Genomic DNA, 20,378 nt, shown 5'->3' with positions numbered 1-20,378 from the left:
TAACTTAGCATTATTGATTAACCATGAGTTTAAGGATTAAATTAATATCAATGTGCTATGAATTTGGGTGAGTAATTCTCAGTCATGTTGGTGAAAGTTGGAGTTAGCCAATCGTAGATTCATATCAATGTAATGTCGACACTTTATTTAAAAACTAAATGTCGGGGTATAGTTCTGTATAAATGAATAACTTGTAATTACTGTATTCCCTTGAATATCACGGTAGATGAGGACCGAGACCACCCGTGATATTCGAAAATCCATGAAGTAGGACAAAACCATTAATTTTACCTTATTTAATTCTTTATAGGCTGTTTAAAACCATCCATGTAGTGTTTATAACCCACCCTTTACTATATTAATCATAATAGAAAGATTGTAACACTTGTTAGGTTGTACAGTACAATATTACAGTTCAGTACTGTACATAAATACACCTGTAACACCAGAGAATTAAGCAAGTACGTACATACAACAAGTTAGTTACTGTGGCAATACATATGCAATACATACATACATATGTAAAAAAAAAATATTTCTAAAAAGAAATTACAAATAAGTAATTATTAAAATAAAATAAAATAAATAATTTAAAAAAGAGAGATCTTAGGTAACATTGGGCTTGCTATAAAGTTCCCAAGGACATTGTGAAAACACAATGTATATACGAACTTCAAGTAAACAAACGCATGCATTATAACTTCTATACGTCTTTAGAAACTCTGGCTGTTGTTCTCGTAGGAGTAGATTTCGTTCAACTACGCTCTACCAATGCCTTCCATTTCTGCCAGACGTACGAGATTTCGAAACATAAGAGAAAAAATCGCTATAAATATGCAAAATTAAACACAGACAATTTTGTCAAACACAGTCATGCAGACGACACAGTAAGGATGACGTCATCATTTAAAGACCACTATATCTTCGTTATTTGTAAAAATAATTGGCTGAAACTTCTGGAGAGCATGTACGATATGTTTACGCATACATAAACAATTCGATTGCTGAAAGGTGGTACGTCAAAACACTATGGGGGATGGTCCCCTTAAACGCAGTGCAGCAACGTGGCCCAGACTAGCTCAGGGAGAGTAAAGAGGAAGAACACAATTTTCTCCTGGATATGCTTAGTGATCGAAAGAGCCTTAGCTCCCGATCCTTATCAGGCTCGTCGACCTAGAGCTCATGATGTCATAAAAATCAGTAGTTCCCTGGCATTCAAACGCAACTTCCCCGTGTTGCAAGTTCTTCAAGTGGTCGTGTGGAAGAGACAGACCACCTTCACAGCCCATTACTTAAAAGAAGTGGCCCACAGGAGATTCGATACGTTGACTATTGTTCCTGTGGTGACTGCTCAACAAGTGGTTTAAGGTACCTCAGCCTCCTTGATAGACAAGTAGCAGATGGTTGAGGGCATTGGTTACTCGGCTTAAGACAGGGATGAATGAGAAGAATATCTGGTTTTCCTTTTATCATCCTCTCCTCCCTTGGGGTACAGCACCATGGATCCCTCTGCAAGCTGGCTTCAACCTCTGCAGGTAATTATCACGTCCCCAATGCTTCTGCGAGGGAGCAGTGGTATACGTGTTTTTTTTTTCCTATATAAACTCAGAAGGTGTTCATACAAATTAACAACCTCTATTAATACACTGCATTGCGCAGGCCGCTAGTATACTCACTTAATATATTTCTACCTGGTCAATGTCCGTGTCAGATCTAGGTCTTCCACACACCTACGGGTGAGTCATCCACATAAATAACAGGAGGTTTGATAGTATGGGAACAAATGACAAATTCGGAGATAATTTGTATTTTTCCCTAATTAATACAAACCTGGAGTTATTTACATTAATTGGCCGGCTTGCAATGTAAAGTGATGTCTCACTGCTGTGAGAGTATACAGTAATACCTCGAGATACAAATGCGTTCCAGGACCCGAGCTCGTATGTCAATTCTTTTGTATCTCGGATCAATTTTTCCCATATAAAATAACTTAAAAAAATAATCCGTTCCCACCCTCTGAAAAACTTAAAAACAGTATTACAGTGGAAAAACATGTTTTTAATTGTTCTAATTCACATTCTACGCTCACAAAACAACAAATACCTATGTACTGGTTATGATCTGCAAAAAAATGTGACATTATTATGTTCTTACCTTCGAGACAGACGGTAGCGGCTAACGGCAGTGTGTGCGGAGGAGGAGGGAGAGAGAAAGGGGAGGAGAGAGACTTGACAGTAACACGTTCGGTACGCTACACTTTTGTAACACTATGTAACATAACTTAAACTTTAAATTTAACATAAGTGAAATAAGCTTACTGGACACAACCTTAAAACTAAATGTTAATCTTACGATAAGGGAATTAAGCTTACTAGACACAACCTTAAAAATAAATGTTAATCTTACAATACACTAAACTTAATTCTAATTTTGCTTTCATTTTCATTTTTTACTTTTCTTCTTCCGGCTTGGCTCTTTTTGCCTCGCTTTTTGACTCACTTTCACCTTCGCTTTTTGCCGGCCTTTGTAAAAGGAACCTATTTAAGGATGCTTGCTTTTGTCTCCCCTTCAAAGTGTTACGAAAATGACGTACACAAGTGTCGTCGCAAAAGGCTAACGCACGACCACACGCCGCTCATGTTTTTCTATTATTTCATGTGTTATCTCGATTATCATCATACGCTTTGCCTTTTCACTACCCTTGTTTGCACTCGCTTGCTTATTCACTTAATTCTTTACTGATTGACGCAAAAAATGCAAACACTACGTCCGATACTCGGAGATAACTTTACGCGAAGGACATCCGACGGGAAAGACCGAGGGATGCTGTCCTCTTGAGCAGCCTCTCGCACTCTAGGCCACCTAGTGACTGCATAGGGAACTGTCTCATATCCTCATATTTCAAATTTTTCTCTTATTTCTGGGCAAAAATTTGCTCGAAATTTTCCACGTATCTCAAATTTCTTTCTTATGTTGGGACACTCGTATGTTGAGGAACAGTATTACTGTATATAGAGGCGGCTGGGTACCCCCCAGCCACCCCCAGCCTACCCGCTCAAGTGGTTAGGCAGAGTTGCCATCTTGCAACTAAAGTCTAATGGCTACTTTCCAGCTATGCTGAAAGATAATCCACGTAAATAACTCCAGGTTTGTATTAGTTAGGGAAAAATACAAAACATCTCATTTGTCATATTTCGAAGTTTGCTATGTCCTACTTTCAGATTTTATATACTAACATTTGTGATCCCTAGTTATGTGGAGATTCTGCTTATCTGCTGTTATGTTTTAATTAAAAATATGATTTTCTTTATCTACAGACAAGTTGGAGTCAGGCGAGTAAAAAGCAGCGAGAAAAACTTTTAGAGCTTATTAGAAGATTAGCAGAAGATGACAAAGATGGAGTTATGGCACATAAGGTAAGAGATTTCTGTTCTAATATTATTGGTCCTATAATAAGATAATTGCCTTTAAGTTTTTGTGGTTTGTAATGTTGAGTATTTACCAATTTTACACTCCAGCTTTATTTCAAAAGTTATCGATTTGAACATTGTCCATAGGGAGTACAGTTTTATCTCAGATCAAACTTAATTTGTTCCAAAATTGTTTTCAAACACTGTACAGTATCGATTTTTGCTATAAGAAAGAATGGAATTAGCATCAATTGGTTCCCCACCCAAGGATGCTCCTATTTTGGGCTATTTTTGGCTATCTTTACAGTTTCCAATATTGTATAGTACAATACTTTAAGCATATTACCAAGAATAAGAAGTTATAATTAATGGAAAAATTATTAAATATGGAATAAATGAACCTTAAACTGGACTTAACCTTTAGTATGAATAGTGGATGGCTTGATTGGTGATGAGGAGTAGGAGGTGGTGGTGGTATTATTGTTTGCAATATGAATCTCTCCTCATGAACATGTTTGATAAATACCACTTGTTCCGTAACCGAAATACAAACCACGCTGTTTACATTGGGTTTACTTTCGGCGTAGCTGAAATGACGAGCTAATAATTTGTAACGAGGGTTAACTACCCCCACGCTAGTTAGCGGGGGTAGGGGAAGGGGTAGCTTGCTACCCCTCCCCCCCACACACCGGTGATTTGCTTCACTTCACTTTTGGCTGTCCATCGTCCTCGTTTGACAGCCTTAATCTTTTTTGCATTTCCTCAACTTGTGTGTGTTTGAAGTTGGCCTCACCCTTGGATATGCATCATGCGCAAGTGCCCTGGTATTGCCGGTCGCCCTTGCGGTACTTTCGTGTCTGCGGTGGATACGGATCCTCACACCCCTTGCCCGCAGTGTCGAGACCGACGGTATGACAGAGAAAATACCTGTAGTGAGTGTAGGGTGTGGTCTGCCTCCCAGTGGGAGAAGTTTGGCCGCCGGCGTAAGAAGAAGTCCAATTGAGACCGTTCTCCTTCTGGGGTTGCCTTGAAGGAGGAAGGCTCTCGGGACTCTTCTTCCGTCGCTCAAACCTCCTCCGAAGCTCCCCCTCGTCCGGTTCCGAAGGAGAGACCGCCGAGTGGGAGCGCAGGCCCTAGTTCTGTTTCCCGACCTTGGGTTGGGGGAGAGGGCGTCGCCTCCCATAGCGCGGCGGCTCCCCCTCCTCCCCCGGGGGAGGTTGTTGATAATGATTCTTTGTCTCATGATTATCTCTTTTGGTTTCGGGCTTCCTTGGGGCTAAAGGGCCTGCCCTCCAAGGAAGCCCTGTTTGACCTTGTCCAGTTGGGGGCCGCTGTTAAGCAGTCGCCGGTGATAGCAGAGGTAGATCCTCTGTCTATCGTCGATGTCGTGGTGACAGAGGCTTCCGACGGGTCGGGGCAAACCTCTGCGGTTCCTGATGAGGATGACGTTGCTGAAGGCTCTCCTCCCCTCTCCTCCCCCTTCTGTACATCCTTCGAAGGGGGAAGGGAGTCCCACGGGCTCTTCTTCTGCCAAGCCTCCCTCTCGGGGGAGCGCTTTGACTGAGACTCCCCTTCGGAGGACGGATGATCCTGATGACCCCCTCGTGGCCACCTTCGCCGTAAGGCTCACCGTCCGCTACGTCGTAAGGGCCTCCCGTCTCCCTATAAGGGTGCTAAGAGGCGCCTTTTTGAATCTTCGCCTCCTTCCTCCGATGGGGATTCTGCAGAGTTAGCGCGCAGGCGCTCTCCTGATCGCCAGCGCTCTCCTGTTCGTCAGCGCTCTCCTGATGATCGTCGCCCCACTGCTCGCCAGCGCTCTCCTGAGGACTCCGAACATCCTGCTGTTCCTGTTGTGCGCCCAGCGTGCCATTGGTCTCCTGAGCGCTCTAGATCTCCTGCCCGTCAGAGCGCACCTGCGCTCCCAGTTCCTGATACGCGCCCAGGTTCGCCCGCGCCACCTAGAACTTCGGTTCAGGTCTTGGACAAGGACTCTTCGTCTCCTCGCCCTCGCGATCCTGCTCGTCAGCCTGTTCCAGCGCAACAACGCTCGCGGTCGCCTACGCGTACTTCTAAGGCTACTGTACGCTCTCGCGCCCACGCTCCTCCTGTTCCTGAGGCCGTTCGTGAACATTCGCCTTTGCGCAACGCGCCGGCAGCTCCCACACAGGATTCCGCGCATCGCCCTTCTGCTCGCCAGCGATCACAGACGCGTCAACGTTCGCCTGCTCATCAGCGATCTCCTGCTCGTCAGCGATCTCCTGCGCGTCAACGGTCCCCAGCGCGTCGGCGATCCCCTGAACATCGGCGATCTCCTGACCGCCCGCGTGATTTTTCGCCTGCGCGCAAGCGCTCTCCTACGCGTCGGCGCCCAGAGGATCTGGAGAGACATGTGTCTCCTTCTTCCAGCTCGCCCATGCGCCATCGCTCGCCAACGCGCCATCGCTCGCCTACGCGCCAGCGTTCACCAACGCGCCATCGATCGCCTGCTCGCCATCGATCTCCCGCGCTTTACAGGTCCCCTGGACACCATCGACGGCAGTCGTCGGAGCGATCTCGTTCGCCCACGCGCCAACGCGTTCCCTCGCCAACGTGCTCACTCGCCAGCTCGCCCACGCGCTTACTCGCCCACGTGATGGCGACCGCTCCCGCGCTCGATTGTCTTCGCGCGATTGCGCGCCCGCACTTCAACAGCCTCTCGCGCGCGACTCCTTAGTGTCGCCTACGCACGAGCGTCAGCACGACCCCCGTTTGCGTCGGGTTTCGCAGCTCGCAACAGCAGCAGGGACGCGTGTCGCCAGACCGCAATCAGGATCGCCTCCGCCTAAGCGCAGGTCTCTTTTTCAGGATAGGGAAGACCCATCGAAGAGGTCAGAACAACTTTCTTCCCCTTTTTCCTTACAGGCAGGTCCAGTGGTGTCCACTCCGAAGGATCGCCCAATCCCCTTCCCTCCAGCGGGAATTTCGGACTCTGTGTCCGTGTCTCGGCAGTCTTGGTTTGGTCCTCTGATGCGGGCGTTAGTGAAGGCTATGAAGCTGGCACTTGCCGATCAAGGACACAAGCCAACGGCGGCCTCGCCCCCGCTGAAGAGAAGGAGAGGAGTGGACTTCGTGGTGATTCCCAGGGAGAAGCTGGTTCCTAAGAGGTGCGTCAGGAAGGCTCCATCCCCTTCGCAGGCGCTTTCTCCTTCTCCTGAAGACGAGGCTTTTCCGTCCTCAGGAGAATCCAGTGAGGTAGCGGTCTCCCCCTCGGCACCAAGGGGGGAGTCGTCTCCTCGTGGAGGGGAATCGTCTCGTGTGGAAGGCACCTTCCAGACCTCTTTGGTGGGGTCGTGTATCCCGCCCAGGAGGGAACCTAAAGACTCCAAGACGATTCCGAAGTCTTCTCGAATTCGTCAGGATCCAGCTGCACCCCGGGAGAACGTCCACGCATCTCCCCAGAAAGAGATTCCGGGGACGGGAGACTTAGCTGCCAGTCCACAGGGAGGAGACCAGCAAGAGTCTGAGCACACCTTCTGGCAAGTCCTGACCCTGATGAGACAGCTCAACGGGTTCATGGACCCCGTGATCGCCCCCCGTGAAGGCAAGGACACGGTCCTGGATCAGGTGTACAGAACTCAGAAGCCCCCCAAGGCCAGCGCGGCTTTGCCCTGGTCCCAGGGGCTGAAGAGTGCCAGAGCCAGGGCCAATGCTCAACTCGCGGTTCTCGCTTCCTCCAGTCGTTCCTCTGCCGGGAAGAAACTCCTCCCACCTCCTCGTCTCCAGCAGAGGAGTTACTTTGAGATCATGGGGGAGTCTAGCCTCGCTCTTCCCCTCCATCATTCGGTAGAAGAGCTCGCTAGGGGAGTTCCCCTTGAGAAGCTCTCCACCCGGCAGGTGACGTTCTCGGCGTCGGAGATCCTGAGCCATGAGAAGGTCGCGAAGTGCGCCATGCAGGCCACTTCGTGGCTGGATATCTGGCTAGGTTCTCTGGGCATCCTATTGCTCTCCGAGGATCTGTCAAAGGAGACCATTAGGAAGGCCCTGGAGACCTTCCTCCTCTCGGGCACTCGCTCCATCGAGTTCCTGGCACATCAGGTTACCAACCTTTGGGCCAACTCGGTGTTGAAGCGTCGTGATGCGGTGACCGAGAAGATCCACCCGAAGGTCCCCGCCGTGGATGTCTGCAGGCTCAGGCACGCTTCCCTCCTTGGGGGGAATCTGTTCGAGCCGCAGGACATGGAACGCCCAGCTGAGAGGTGGAGGAAGTTGAGCCAGGACTCCCTCCTCCAAAGGGCCCTTGCATCTCGGCCCTACAAGTCTCCAGCTCCGCAGCAACCGCAGTAGCAGCCTCGCAAGACACCAAAGCAGGCACCGGCAGCTAAGAAAGTGGTGTCTAAGCCCCAGCCCTTTCCAGCCAAGGACAAGAGGGGCGGTAAGTCCTCCAGGGGAGGCAAGACTCCTAGAGGGAGTGGCCGCGGCCGCAAACGCTAGGAGTGGCAGTCCCCCCGCGTGTCCACCTGTGGGGGGATGCCTTCAAAGTTGTGTGCACAGGTGGCAGCAACAAGGGGCCGATGCTTGGACGGTCTCGGTGATCGACCAAGGCTATCGCGTTCCATTCACGACATCTCAACCTCCCCTGAGAGCGAATCCAGTGTCGTTGAGCTCCTATGCCATGGGATCGGTAAAGGGGCTAGCTCTTCGGGCAGAAGTCGAGACCATGCTCAAGAAGGATGCTCTCCAGGAGGTCGTCGATGGCTCCTCAGGCTTCTTCAGTCGACTCTTTCTTGTAAAGAAGGCGTCTGGAGGCTGGAGACCTGTCATCGACCTCTCAGCTCTGAACAAGTTTGTCAAGCAAACTCCGTTCAGCATGGAGACAGCGGACACGGTCAGACTTGCAGTGGGACCACAAGACTTAATGTGCACACTGGATCTAAAGGACGCGTACTTCCAGATCCCAATCCATCCGTCTTCCAGGAAGTACTTGAGATTCAGCCTAGACAGCAAGACCTACCAGTTCAAGGTGCTGTGCTTAGGTCTCTCCACAGCACCTCAGGTGTTCACCAGTGTTTTCACCCTGATTTCATCTTGGGCGCACAGGAACGGCATCCGTCTCCTTCGTTATCTGGACGACTGGCTGATCCTAGCAGATTTGGAGTCAACCCTTCTTCGACACCGAGACAGGCTTCTGGGACTTGGCCAGGATCTGGGGATCGTGGTAAATCTCGAGAAGTCCTCTCTGCAGCCGTCCCAACGACTGGTTTATCTAGGCATGTTGTTAGACACCAATCTCCACAAAGCCTTTCCATCAGACGACAGGATAGCAAGGCTGAGGGGGGTGGCGGAACCCTTCCTCAGGCGAGAAGAGCTTCCCGCCCAATCGTGGTTGCGTCTCTTAGGTCACCTGTCCTCCCTGGCTCGTCTGGTTCCAAAGGCCATCTCAGGACGAGATCCCTGCAGTGGCGGCTCAAGTCCCGGTGGAATCAAGGATCCGATTCCCCGGACTTACAGGTCCCAATAGGACCTTCGGAACAGGTGGACCTGCGGTGGTGGCTGGTCGACGAGAACCTGCGAAAGGGAGTAGATCTTCTCGTCCTCCCCCCGGAGTTGACACTGTTTTCGGACGCGTCAAAAGAAGGGTGGGGGGCGCACATTCTGAACCAGAGGACCTCAGGCCTTTGGTCAGAATTAGAAAAGTACCTGCACATCAACCTGCTAGAGATGAAGGCCCGTCTTTCTGGCTCTTCAGCAGTTCCAACGGACCCTGGCGGGTCACTCCGTGGTGGTGATGAGCGACAACACCACTGTAGTGGCTTATATCAACAAGCAGGGGGGTACTTTTTCGCAGCAGCTATCCCATCTTGCAGTAGAGATTCTGAGGTGGACCGAAGTCCACTCGATAACACTATCAGCTCGCTTCATTCCTGGCAAGAGGAATGTGCTCGCCGACAGTCTGATGAGAAGGGTGCTCAAAAGGACCAGACTATCGGTCAACTGTTCGGTGACTCCGATAGGTCCGCTATGGCTTCACGCGGAATGGTTCCCGGACATTCTGCAGCTCCTGACGGAGCTCCCGAGAGAACTTCCCCCACAACACGAGCTACTCAGACAACCACACTGCAACATCTTCCACAAGGCCGTAGCCTCGCTTCGGCTTCACGCCTGGAGACTGTCCAGCGTCTCCTCACGGAGAAAGGCTTTTCGCAACAGGTTGCGGAGAGGATGTCTCAGCACCTGTGAAAGTCCTCTAAGGGAGTCTACCAGGCGAAGTGGAGAGTCTTCTGTGGTTGGTGTCATGGGAGGGGTATCTCTCCACTCGATGCCACTATTCCAGCAATAGCGGAGTTCCTCGTTTATTTGCGGGAGGAAATGCGCCTTTCGGTCTCGGCGGTGAAAGGCTATCGCTCAGCCTTAAGTTTGGGTTTTAGGCTGGAAGGAGTGGACATTTCTTCCTCGCTGGAACTCTCTCTACTCATACGTAGCTATGAGCTTACCTGCCCTCAGTCGGAAGTGAGACCTCCTCCTTGGAACGTGGTTCGGGTCCTCAGGGCTCTTGAGAGACCTCCCTTCGAACCATTTCGCCAGGCCTCTGATCGCCACCTGTCTTGGAAGACGGCTTTCCTGCTCGCTTTGGCCTCTGCCAAGCGAGTTAGTGAACTTCATGGTCTCTCGTACGACATCGCCCATTCAAGGGGATGGGGGGAGGTAACACTCAGGTTCGTCCCTGAGTTTGTTGCCAAGACTCAGAATTCCTGGAGTGCCGGACCCACGATTCGACTCTTTCAGGATCGCGAGTCTCCGTTCTGTAACAAGCGACCCAGACCAGCTGCTACTATGTCCAGTGAGGAGTCTGAGGTATTACTTGAAGAGAACAGCTGCACTTCGTCCTCAAGTGTGAGCGTTGTTTGTTAGCACAGGCAGGACGAAGAGGAGGGTCACCAAGAATACCATCTCTGCTTGGATTCGAAGGGTTATCCATCACGCCTTGAATCCAGACTCTCCTCCGTCACGTCGCCCTAGGGCACATGACGTCAGGGGCATTGCTACGTCCCTGGCCTTCAAGAGAAACTTCTCTGTGACGCAGGTGCTTCAAGCTGGGGTCTAGAAGCGTCAGACGACCTTCACAGCCCACTACCTGCAGGACGTGACCCAGAGGAGCCTCGATACCTTTTCTATCGGCCCTGTGGTGGCTGCACAACAGCTGGTCTAACCTCAGGCTCCTTTATGGACAAGTAGCAGTAGGTTGAGGGCGTTGTTACCCGGTTTTAGTTTGCGTGAATGAAAGAGTATGTCTGACTCTTACTTCTTTCTTCATTCTCCCCTCTCTTGGGGAAGCAGCATCCTGGTCTCCGCATAGCTGACCTCAACCTCTGCAGGTAACCCATGCTTCCTTGTGCTCCTAGTATTAAGTTTAATACTGTCGCGTCCCCCATACCCTGACGAGGGGGTATTGGGAACGTCCTATCCTGGATTCCTATCTAAAGGTCTCAAGGTCAACTTCATAGGACGAGTCACGCTCTTTCCTCCACACACAACTTATGTAGGCCACACGTTCCTTGTGAAGCAGGGAACTTGCGAGGTGCAGGGGCTCCTTTTCTCAAGTGCTACTCACTGGGAGGCGGAGCCCCCGGGTAAAGCCAAAGTCAGTAAGGCTGGGGACTTTCCACCCTTCCTAAGGGGTAAGTCACCCAATGTAAATAGCGTGGTTTGTATTTCGGTTACGGAACAAATGACAAATTCGGAGATAATTTGTATTTTTCCTAACCATACAAACCTTAGCTATTTACACATATTTGCCCGCCAGCCCTGTCCCCCAAGTCAAGTCCTACCTCTAAGTGAAGTGAAGCAAATCACCGGTGTGTGGGGAGGGAGGGGTAGCAAGCTACCCCGTCCCCTACCCCCGCTAACTGGCGTGGGGGTAGTTAACCCTCGTTAAAAACTATTGGCTCGTCATTTCAGCTACGCCGAAAGTAAACCCAATGTAAATAGCTAAGGTTTGTATGGTTAGAAAAAATACAAATTATCTCTGAATTTGTCATTTTTGGGTTCTTTCTTACTTGCCTCTTATCTGGCACAACTGGGATGCACTTGAAGGCCTTTTCACTAATATTTATCAAGAGAGGTTTGTTTCTGGCCCATTTTAACTCTTTGACAAGGTATGCATGTCCCTGACTTGCTTTAAGTTAAATCCTTAGATGACCAATATTCATAAAGAATTTAAAATTATGCCTCGGTTTGAAGGTGGTTAGCGTTGGTTCCACGGAAAGGCCTACGGCAACATCAGCTCATTTTTCCATCTCCCCCACCAAAACCTTAGTCCTCCATCTTGAGGAGTAACTCCCCCTGATTCATCAGTATTCTCTACAAAATCTGGCAATTACTGCCTTTCCATAACTAATTTATAAATCAATAAGAACTCAATATTCAATTGTACTTTATTTTAAGTTGTTGCTCTGAATAGCCAGACTGTTTGGACTATTTTTTTCTTTACAAATTGCAAACTTTTAAGTAAGAGTTTTTGGTATGGGTTTTTAATTTTTGTTGGGAACTTTCTCAATATGATTGCTTTTATTTTAGGTCCTGACCCTGCTGTGGTCACTTGCGCATTCAGATGATGTTCCAACGGAGATCATGGATCAGGCACTTACCGCTCATGTGAAGATTCTAGATTACTCTTGTTCACAGGTATTTCTGTTATTTATGTAAGACCTTATATTGGATTCCAGAATGACATAACGACTTGCCTTGATGATGAGCATGGGCTGTTACAATTGAATACTTTACCATATTTTTTAACTTAGATAGTGAGCTATGTGATTTTAACGGAGTATTGCTACGTGAAATTTCTTTCTAGGACCGAGACACTCAGAAAAAGCATTGGTTGGATAGATGTGTGGAAGAACTGAAACATGATAAGTGGGTGCTTCCTGCATTGAAGCAGATAAGGGAAATTTGCTGCTCATATAGTGAGGCACCACCCAATTTCTCACAGCATCAGCGGCCTACTCCTCATGTCAGTTATAGGCATGATATAATATCCAAGCTTCAAAATCAGCATTCCTTAGTAGTACTCGTCGCTGATAATTTAACAACATACATGAAAAATATTAGATTAGCAGCTAAAGGTAAGTTAAATTTATATTGATCATAGTATGTGTATGCTTTTAATGGTTGTATTATGCATTGGTAGGTCGCTAACCAGAAATAGTTAGGGGAAAGATCCTCATTGAGTATGTTGGTTCTACCTAGATTGGCATAAGTTGGTATGTTGCTGAGCCATTGTGTCTTAATTCGTATCAGTTACTAGTCCAGATACATGATTCTGATGTGTACGCTTGCCAATATTTTTGAAAACATATGGGCTAATAGCATTTTCCAAGTACAGTAGAACCTTGCAACAACGGACATTGTTACTACGGACTTCGGATATAACAGACTAAATTTAGATAACTAGAGTAGCATTGTGGTGACAGAGATATAACGAAGGGAGACGAGTTAGCCGAGACCTGGAATGATTACCGTCATTGGATAGCTCGTTGAGTTTTACCTAGCATGCACAGACAATATTTGCCATCTTCTCATGTTATCATTGAACTGACTTGCCATTTCTATACACTATTACCACTCTCACCACTAATCTTGCGCTTCATTGCACTACTACTAGCAATCTGCTTATCAGCCGTAGTTAATAACAAACACAATTGATTTTGAATAAAAGGGGTCGGTGCTGAACGGCCTGGGCGGCGGCGGACTGTCTGTATCTTTATAATAAATAGCCTATTAAAGGAATAATTCTATATCAGTGAAATCCACTTTAATTTATGCGAGCCCACCTTAATACGTAAGCAACCACTCTCGAGGATATGTGCACATATAGATAAGTAGTATTCTTAATATATGTAAAGATAAATATTTCACTTACTGTATCCTTCGAAATTCAAAAATGAAATAAGGCCATTTCTATATCATGCTTTCTCTGTGTGACGCCAAGATTGATTGTCATCGTTTTGCTACTTCCATTGCCAAATAACAAACGAACCCACACTCAAAAAAGCATTTACACATCCAATTGATATCTAACAGCTTTTAGTAAACTGTGTCTGAATTATGGTGGTCTATAAAAAAACTGTTCCCCATTTTTCTTACTTGAAATAAAAGAAGAAACAACCAAGCAAAATGTATGACATCACCAGACGAACTTTACAGATGTTAAAACTTTTCCTAATATATTTTTCATTTAAAATTGATACTGTATATTATCAATAAAAGAAAATAATAACTTACCAAGATAAATTATTTAATGTATATTCAAGAAAATTGATTATTTCTAATGGTAATATTTGCCATAATATACTATTTCCAACAGATATATTTCTTTGTTCTTAATAAAACATCTGTCATTCGTTTGGTCGTTTATAGCTGTGGCCGCGGGGCCATAAAAACATTTAGAATAGCACCAACGTAGCCCTGCATGTCATAAGAGGCGACTAAAAGGGACGGGGATGAGCGGGCTGGGAACCCCCTCTCCTGTATTATATACTCCTGTGAGACATCAAAGAGATGGAGCTGGGGGGAGAGTGACTGCTCCCTGCACTCTAGGTTTGGGGTGTCTGAATGTGCCTTGATGTAGTTTTGATAGTGTGTGAAAGATGTGAGATTGGATGTGTGTTTAGGAATAGAAGGATGGATAATGGCTTTGTGCGAGTCAAGATAAATGGGAAGGGTGAAGTGATGGTTGCTGAAATGACTGGTAGAGTGTTTGGAATTGAAAGGGGAAGAGCAAGAGAGGGTGTGGCCTTATTGCTGAGTGAATTGAGGACAGGTAAAGTAGTGGAATGGAAGGAGATATCATCTAGGTTAATGTGGGTAAGGGTTAGGATGGGTAGGGAATGTTGGGCTTGTGTTAGTGCGTATGGGCCAGGTTGCGAGAAAAGTGAAAAAGAACGGAATGAGTTCTGGAATGAATTAGCTAGGTGTGTAGAAGAACTGGGTAGAAGGAATTATGTAGTTATCATGGGCGACTTAAATGCTTGAGTGGGCGCTGAAGAGGTAGAAGGTGTCATTGGGAAGTATGGCATACTAGGTGAAAATGAGGGGTGAGAGACTGGTAGATATGTGTTGAGCAAGAGATGGTGATAAGTTCTAGCTTTTTCTAAAAGATAAAAACAACTATACATGGGTAAGAGTGGTAGAAAGGGTGTTAATGGATTGTGTGTTGATAACTAAATGAATGTTTGGAAGATTGAAAGACTTGCACATAGGGGTATGGGTAATGGTAGGTCTGATAATTTTTTGGTGGAAGGAAAATTAGTTGTAGCAAGAGAGTGTGGGGATGTAAAAGGGAGCTAGTGAGGGCTGAAGAGCTAATAAATCTGGGAGTAAAAAGTGAATATCAAGAAAGATTGAAAATGACATATGACAAAGTGAAAGTAAGAGAAACTGGCAATTTAGAGGAGGAGTGGAAGTTAGTAGAAGAAAATTTTGTTGGGATTGCAAGTGATGTGTGTGGCGAGAAGTTTGTTGGAGGCAGCATGAGGAAGGGCAGTGAATGATGGAATGAAGGAGTGAAGGTAAAAGTGGAAGAGAAAAAGAGGGCATTGGAAGAATGGCTGCAGAGTAATAGTGTAGAGAAGTATGAAAGATATAGAGAGAAAAATGTGGAAGTAAAGCGCAAGGTAACCTAGGCAAAGAGGCGCGGCTGACCTGAGCTGGGGTCAGGATTTGGGTCGTTCATATGGAGAGAATAAGAAGTTTTGGAAAGAAGTGAAGAGAGTAAGGAAGGCTGGTTTGACAATTGAAGAGACAGTGAAAGATGGAAATGGAAGGTTGTTAAAAGGAGAGGAGGCAAGGAAAAGGTGAGCATGAGTGTTGTAATTCAAGGGATATTAGTTTGTTGAGTGTAGTTGGGAAAGCGTACGATAGAGTACTGATTAATAGGATTAAGGATAAAACAGAGAATGCAATCTTAGAAGTACAAGGTGGTTTTGGAAGAGGTGGGGCTGTATGAATCAGATTTTTACAGTGAGGCAGATATGCTAGAAATATTTAGTAAAAGGTAAGGGGGTGTATGTTGCGTTTATGGATTTGTAGAAAGCGTATGATAGAGTTGATAGGGAAGCAATGCGGAATGTGATGAGGTTATATGGAGTTGGTGGAAGGTTGTTGCAAGCAGTGAAAAGTTTCTACATAGATAGTAAAATATGTGTTAGGATAGGAAATGAAGTGAGCGATTGGCTTCTGGTGAGAGTGGGGCTGAGACAGGGATGTGTGATGTTGCCATGGTTGTTTAACTTGTATGTGGATGGAATGGTGAGAGAGGTGATTGCTTGAGTGCTTGGACGAGGATTGAAACTGGTAGACGAGATTGACCATGAATGGGAGGTAAATCAGTTGTTGTTTGCGGATGATACTGTACTGGTTGCAGACGCGGAAGAAAAGCTTCTCCGATTAGTGACAAAATTTGGAAGGGTTTGTTAGAGAAGGAAGTTGAGAGTTGATGTGGGCAAGATTAAGGTTATGAGATGTATGGGAAGGGATGGTGGTGCGAGATTGAATGTCATGTTGAATGAAGAGTTATTTGAGGAGGTGGATCAATTTGAGTACTTGGGTCTGTTGTTGCAGCAAATGGTAGAGTGAATGAAGGATGCAAAGTGTTGGGGGCAGTGAAGGGAGTTTTGAAAAATAGAGGGTTGGGCATGAATGTAAAGAGAGTTCTGTGTGAGAAAGTGATTGTACCAACTGTGATGTATTGATCGGAGTTGTGGGGAATGAAATTGACTGAGACAGAAATTGAATGTGTTTGAGATGAAGTGTCTGAGGAGTATGGCTGGTGTGTATCGAGTAGATAGGGTTAGGAACGAATTAGTGAGGGTGAGAACGGGTGTAAGAAATGAGTTAACAGCTAGAGTGGATATGAATGTGTTGAGGTGGTTTGGCCATGTTGAAAGAATGGATAATGGCTGTCTGCTAAAGAAGGTGATGAATGCAAGAGTTGATGGGAGGAGTACAAGAGGAAGGCCAAGGTTTGGGTGGATAGATGGAGTGAAGAAAGCTCTTGGGGATAGGAGGATAGATGTAAGAGAAGCAAGAGAGCATGCTAGAAGTAGGAATGAATTGCGAGCGATTGTGACGCAGTTCCAGTAGGACCTGGTGCTTCCTCCGGTCGCCTTGGATGACCGCGGAGGTAGCAGCAGTAGGGGTTCAGCGTTATGAAGCTTCATCTGTGGTGGATAACGAGGGAGAGTGGACTGTGGCACCCTAGCAGTACCAGCCAAACTCGGTTGAGTCCCTTGTCAGGCTGGGAGGAACGTAGAGAGGAAAGGTCCCCCCCCCTTTTTTTTATATGTCAGCTACCCCCCCCCCAAAAAAAAAAAAAATTGGAGGAAGTGCCTTGGTATATGTATGATGTGTTGCTAATTTTACTTTTATTCTCTTTTACTCTTCAAAGTTATTGAACTAGAGGGTTGGGAAAAGAGGGTAGTTTATTATAATTTAGCCTCAAAAAAGGAACTGTCATGATAAAATAATTTCTTATGGGAGAAAATTTGATGGTGGCACAATATGTGAGATTGCAAATTATAGAGTATTTAAACAAAATGATTAAGATAAGAAAAATAAAATTTACCTTCCCTTAGAAACCCAATATTGAAAAAGTAGTCTGCGATATAGATTTATGTATAACATATTTATAAATCCACATTGTATTGCGGGATTAATTAATGAACTACGATAAGGCGAAAGATTACTGTACTGTTGTCTGTACCTGATGTGTTAAAAACAAATCCTTTCTCTCTCCATTTTGTAATGCAGGAAATTTCTTTTGGATTTCAAAATAAAATCATATCAATTTTGAAATGTGTAAATAACTATATTAAAGAGTAAAATGAGAATTTAAATGAATTTTGCTATATCTTCTGGAATAAGAGATCTTTTTCCTTTTTTGGATAAATTTTGTAGAAATACAATTTCATTTCATCAGAGTTTTAATTTATTTGCAGCAATGGATTATTTTGAGATGTACAGCTTCCATCACATTTGAGTGTACAATTTGAATTAAGAAAGTTGTAAATTTTTCTTTTTCTGTTTGAAGGGTAACTTCACTATCTTTAATATATCTGCTTCTTAAATATTGTTACTTCAGAGAATCCAGACCTCAACCCAGCGGAAATTGTCCCAGATGGTCGCTACAACCATATATTTCAGGTTCAGGAGAGGTTAAGTTTCCTCAGGTTTCTACTTAAGGCAAGTTCTATTTTTTTTTTGTTATTGATTCTCGTTAAATGAAAATACGAAATATATATGACTATGTTTCTATATTGTTTTAATTAAATCAATAGGGAAATTTTCTTTTGTCACAGGATGGTCAGCTGTGGCTTTGTGCACCACAGGCAAAGCAGATATGGAATTGCCTTGCAGAAAATGCTGTTTTCACTGTAGACAGAGAATCCTGTTTTAAGTGGTTTTCCAAGCTTATGGGTGATGAACCTGATCTAGATCCTGAAATAAACAAAGATTTTTTCGAGAATAATATTCTACAACTCGATCCCTCTCTTCTGACTGAAAATGGCATGAAGTAAGTATGCAGTTCAGTAGCAAGCTTTTCTGATTGTTGGTTATGGTAAACAAGCACAGTATCATATGTAATTCTCTGTTGTTTTTCTATTGAAGCTTTAAAGATTACTGGAGAACTTACTTTAACAATAAGTGAACTTTTATTTATATTCATTCTCACCTGTTGTAATATTTAGATTTTAATTTGTATTTTAAGAAATTCCTGCATGCTCTACATCTAAATTATATAATTTTACTAAACTATTGTAATGTATTATCATGTAATGGCAAGGTAATGTTTTATTTTGAAAATCTAAATGCCTTTGAACTTGAGTTATGGAAGGTTATATCACTGTTGGAGTCACAGAGATTTGGGTCATTGTGTGACATACATCCCTACATAATTAAGAAGAAATTGAAATGCTTAAGTAATATAACCTAATTTCTTTTAGGATGCCCTGCAACAAATATATTGCTAATATTTTTTCTTTTACTTTTGCGCAGGTGCTTTGACAGATTTTTTAAAGCTGTCAACTCAAAAGAAGGGAAATTGGTTCTCAAAAGAAGAGTCTACCTCATGGACGATGTTGATCTAATAGGGGTAGACTATGTGTGGAGGGTAAGTGTTGCTGTTTTGTGCAGTTTTCCAATATTAGATTATACAATACTGTAGTGTCAACATGTTCATAGAATTAATCTTCTGTATTACCAGGAAATGAAGTGTTTTATTTGCATCATTAAGCAGTGTTGTATGTACACAAGTAGTAGTTGCACATCTCTTGATGGTGATATGGTACATACCATTTATAGAACTCCATGCATTAAACTTTTAGGCTATGACTTCAAGTCTTAAGAGCCCCCACCCAGAGATAAGCTCCGGGCAATCTGAACGCTCGCACGCTTCATGGGTAATTGTTTATAAGTAATGTTTCCTAGAAGAGGGCCAGAATCTGCTTATTTAACATTAAATGAAATATTTTTTGAAAAATATTTGTTTGAAATGCAATAACTGTAAATTGTTTCTATGTGTGAAGAAAAAGCCTTCTTGGATTTTAATTAGGCCTCTCAGGAGTACACTTCACTACCAGGTGTCAGTAATTAACATTTATTAACAACTGTCATCTTATTTGGCCCCTTCCAGACAATGTTATTTTGGGGTTATTTCAAACCCCTACTTCATTCTTATTTATCAAAACGTTTTACATATTCCTTATTGAAGCCATCCAAGTCTATCTCACAGATTGGTATTGTCTTGTTGATGAGGACCTCTCGCAGCTCATCAAACAAGTCAAGTTGTGGGCTAAGATTGATTGATTTGAGGTTTTCTGGCATATTGAGAAATCGTTCCTTAAGATATGGGAGAGAAAATCCACGTGTGAAAGTTTTATTGTAGGTCAGAAAGGAGGAAGCAAAGATAATCCAACTTCCTATTTCTTGCTGCAGCTGTGTACACCGAAGCAGGTGTTATTTTGGTATGAAATGCTGAAACAGTGGATACCATAAGCTGTTTGGACAAAGTGGTGCTATTAGTACAGCTGTCCCTGAAGAATATTCAAAGCCTTTGAACCAAAAATTGTCGGAGGAAACATAGATCGATGACTTATGTTCTAATCCAGATTCCGAGCATCTCTTGCCACTGCTTGAGAGACCACATTCAAGCCTGTGTATAGTTTATTTGGAGATCTTGAACTAGCTCTAAAATCTTCTGTGAAGAACTTTGGTCCAGGGTCCATTCCATATGCAGGACTGTCTGGATCAGGCATCTGCCGCTAGTTTGAGTGAACCCAACAGATGGGATGGCGAGAGGAAGCTATTTCTCTCCTGAAGGAACTTCATAATGGAAAGAGTCGCTGCATAGAGTTCTTGAGCGGGATCCCCTCTCCTGTCGCAACAGGCAGCTACTGGGTGTGAAGATCTTTATAAATAGGAGTTCCTTCTTGGACTGAGTCTCTTCAATGTCAGGAAGACTGCCGTCAGTTCCAACACTTAAGGGGACCGTCCGCCATGTCCGCCATTTTTTTTTCTAATGAACCAAATTACACCATTTCTATATATGTTTTAGACATATATAATACCTTCATCATATAAAAATTTCAAGTCATTTGATCAAAAACTTTCGGATTTATTAGCAAAAATCATGATTTAAAAAAAAAACTTAGGTACATTTTTCCCGACTACTATAATACCAATTGTATTGAAACTTTTACCATAAAAACTACTCTATCAACCGAACAATTCTGTCAGACAAAATTTTGATTTTCCTTTTTTTTTTTTAATGAATTTTTATTTTTTTTTCCTCGTCTAGACGGAAAATAATCATGAAAAAAAAAGTAAAATGAAAATTAAAATTTTGTCTGACAGAATTGTGGAATTTTTAATCTTCTTTTCAATGATATCTTTATCTTCAAAATTGAACAATAAATAACTGAGAAAAATGTACTT

The 20,378-nt window shown here is 44.4% G+C and overlaps 1 protein-coding gene across 1 annotated transcript in view; it reads left to right on the top strand.

The window, feature by feature from the left end:
* faf (ubiquitin carboxyl-terminal hydrolase-like faf) overlaps window positions 1-20,378 on the top strand; it is a 346,068-nt gene that overhangs the window by 98,734 nt on the left and 226,956 nt on the right. Inside the window, exons 11-16 of the mRNA XM_068351160.1 lie at window positions 3,318-3,416; window positions 11,964-12,071; window positions 12,241-12,511; window positions 17,527-17,627; window positions 17,744-17,958; window positions 18,441-18,555. Coding sequence (XP_068207261.1) covers window positions 3,318-3,416; window positions 11,964-12,071; window positions 12,241-12,511; window positions 17,527-17,627; window positions 17,744-17,958; window positions 18,441-18,555 — 909 coding nt within the window. The remainder of the gene's footprint in view (window positions 1-3,317; window positions 3,417-11,963; window positions 12,072-12,240; window positions 12,512-17,526; window positions 17,628-17,743; window positions 17,959-18,440; window positions 18,556-20,378) is intronic.

This window comes from Palaemon carinicauda, chromosome 27, assembly GCF_036898095.1.
Source record: "Palaemon carinicauda isolate YSFRI2023 chromosome 27, ASM3689809v2, whole genome shotgun sequence".
In the NCBI taxonomy this organism is placed as follows: Eukaryota; Metazoa; Arthropoda; class Malacostraca; order Decapoda; family Palaemonidae; genus Palaemon; species Palaemon carinicauda.
The sequence above is the reverse complement of the archived record's forward strand: the minus strand, read 5'-3'. Positions and strand labels throughout refer to the sequence as shown.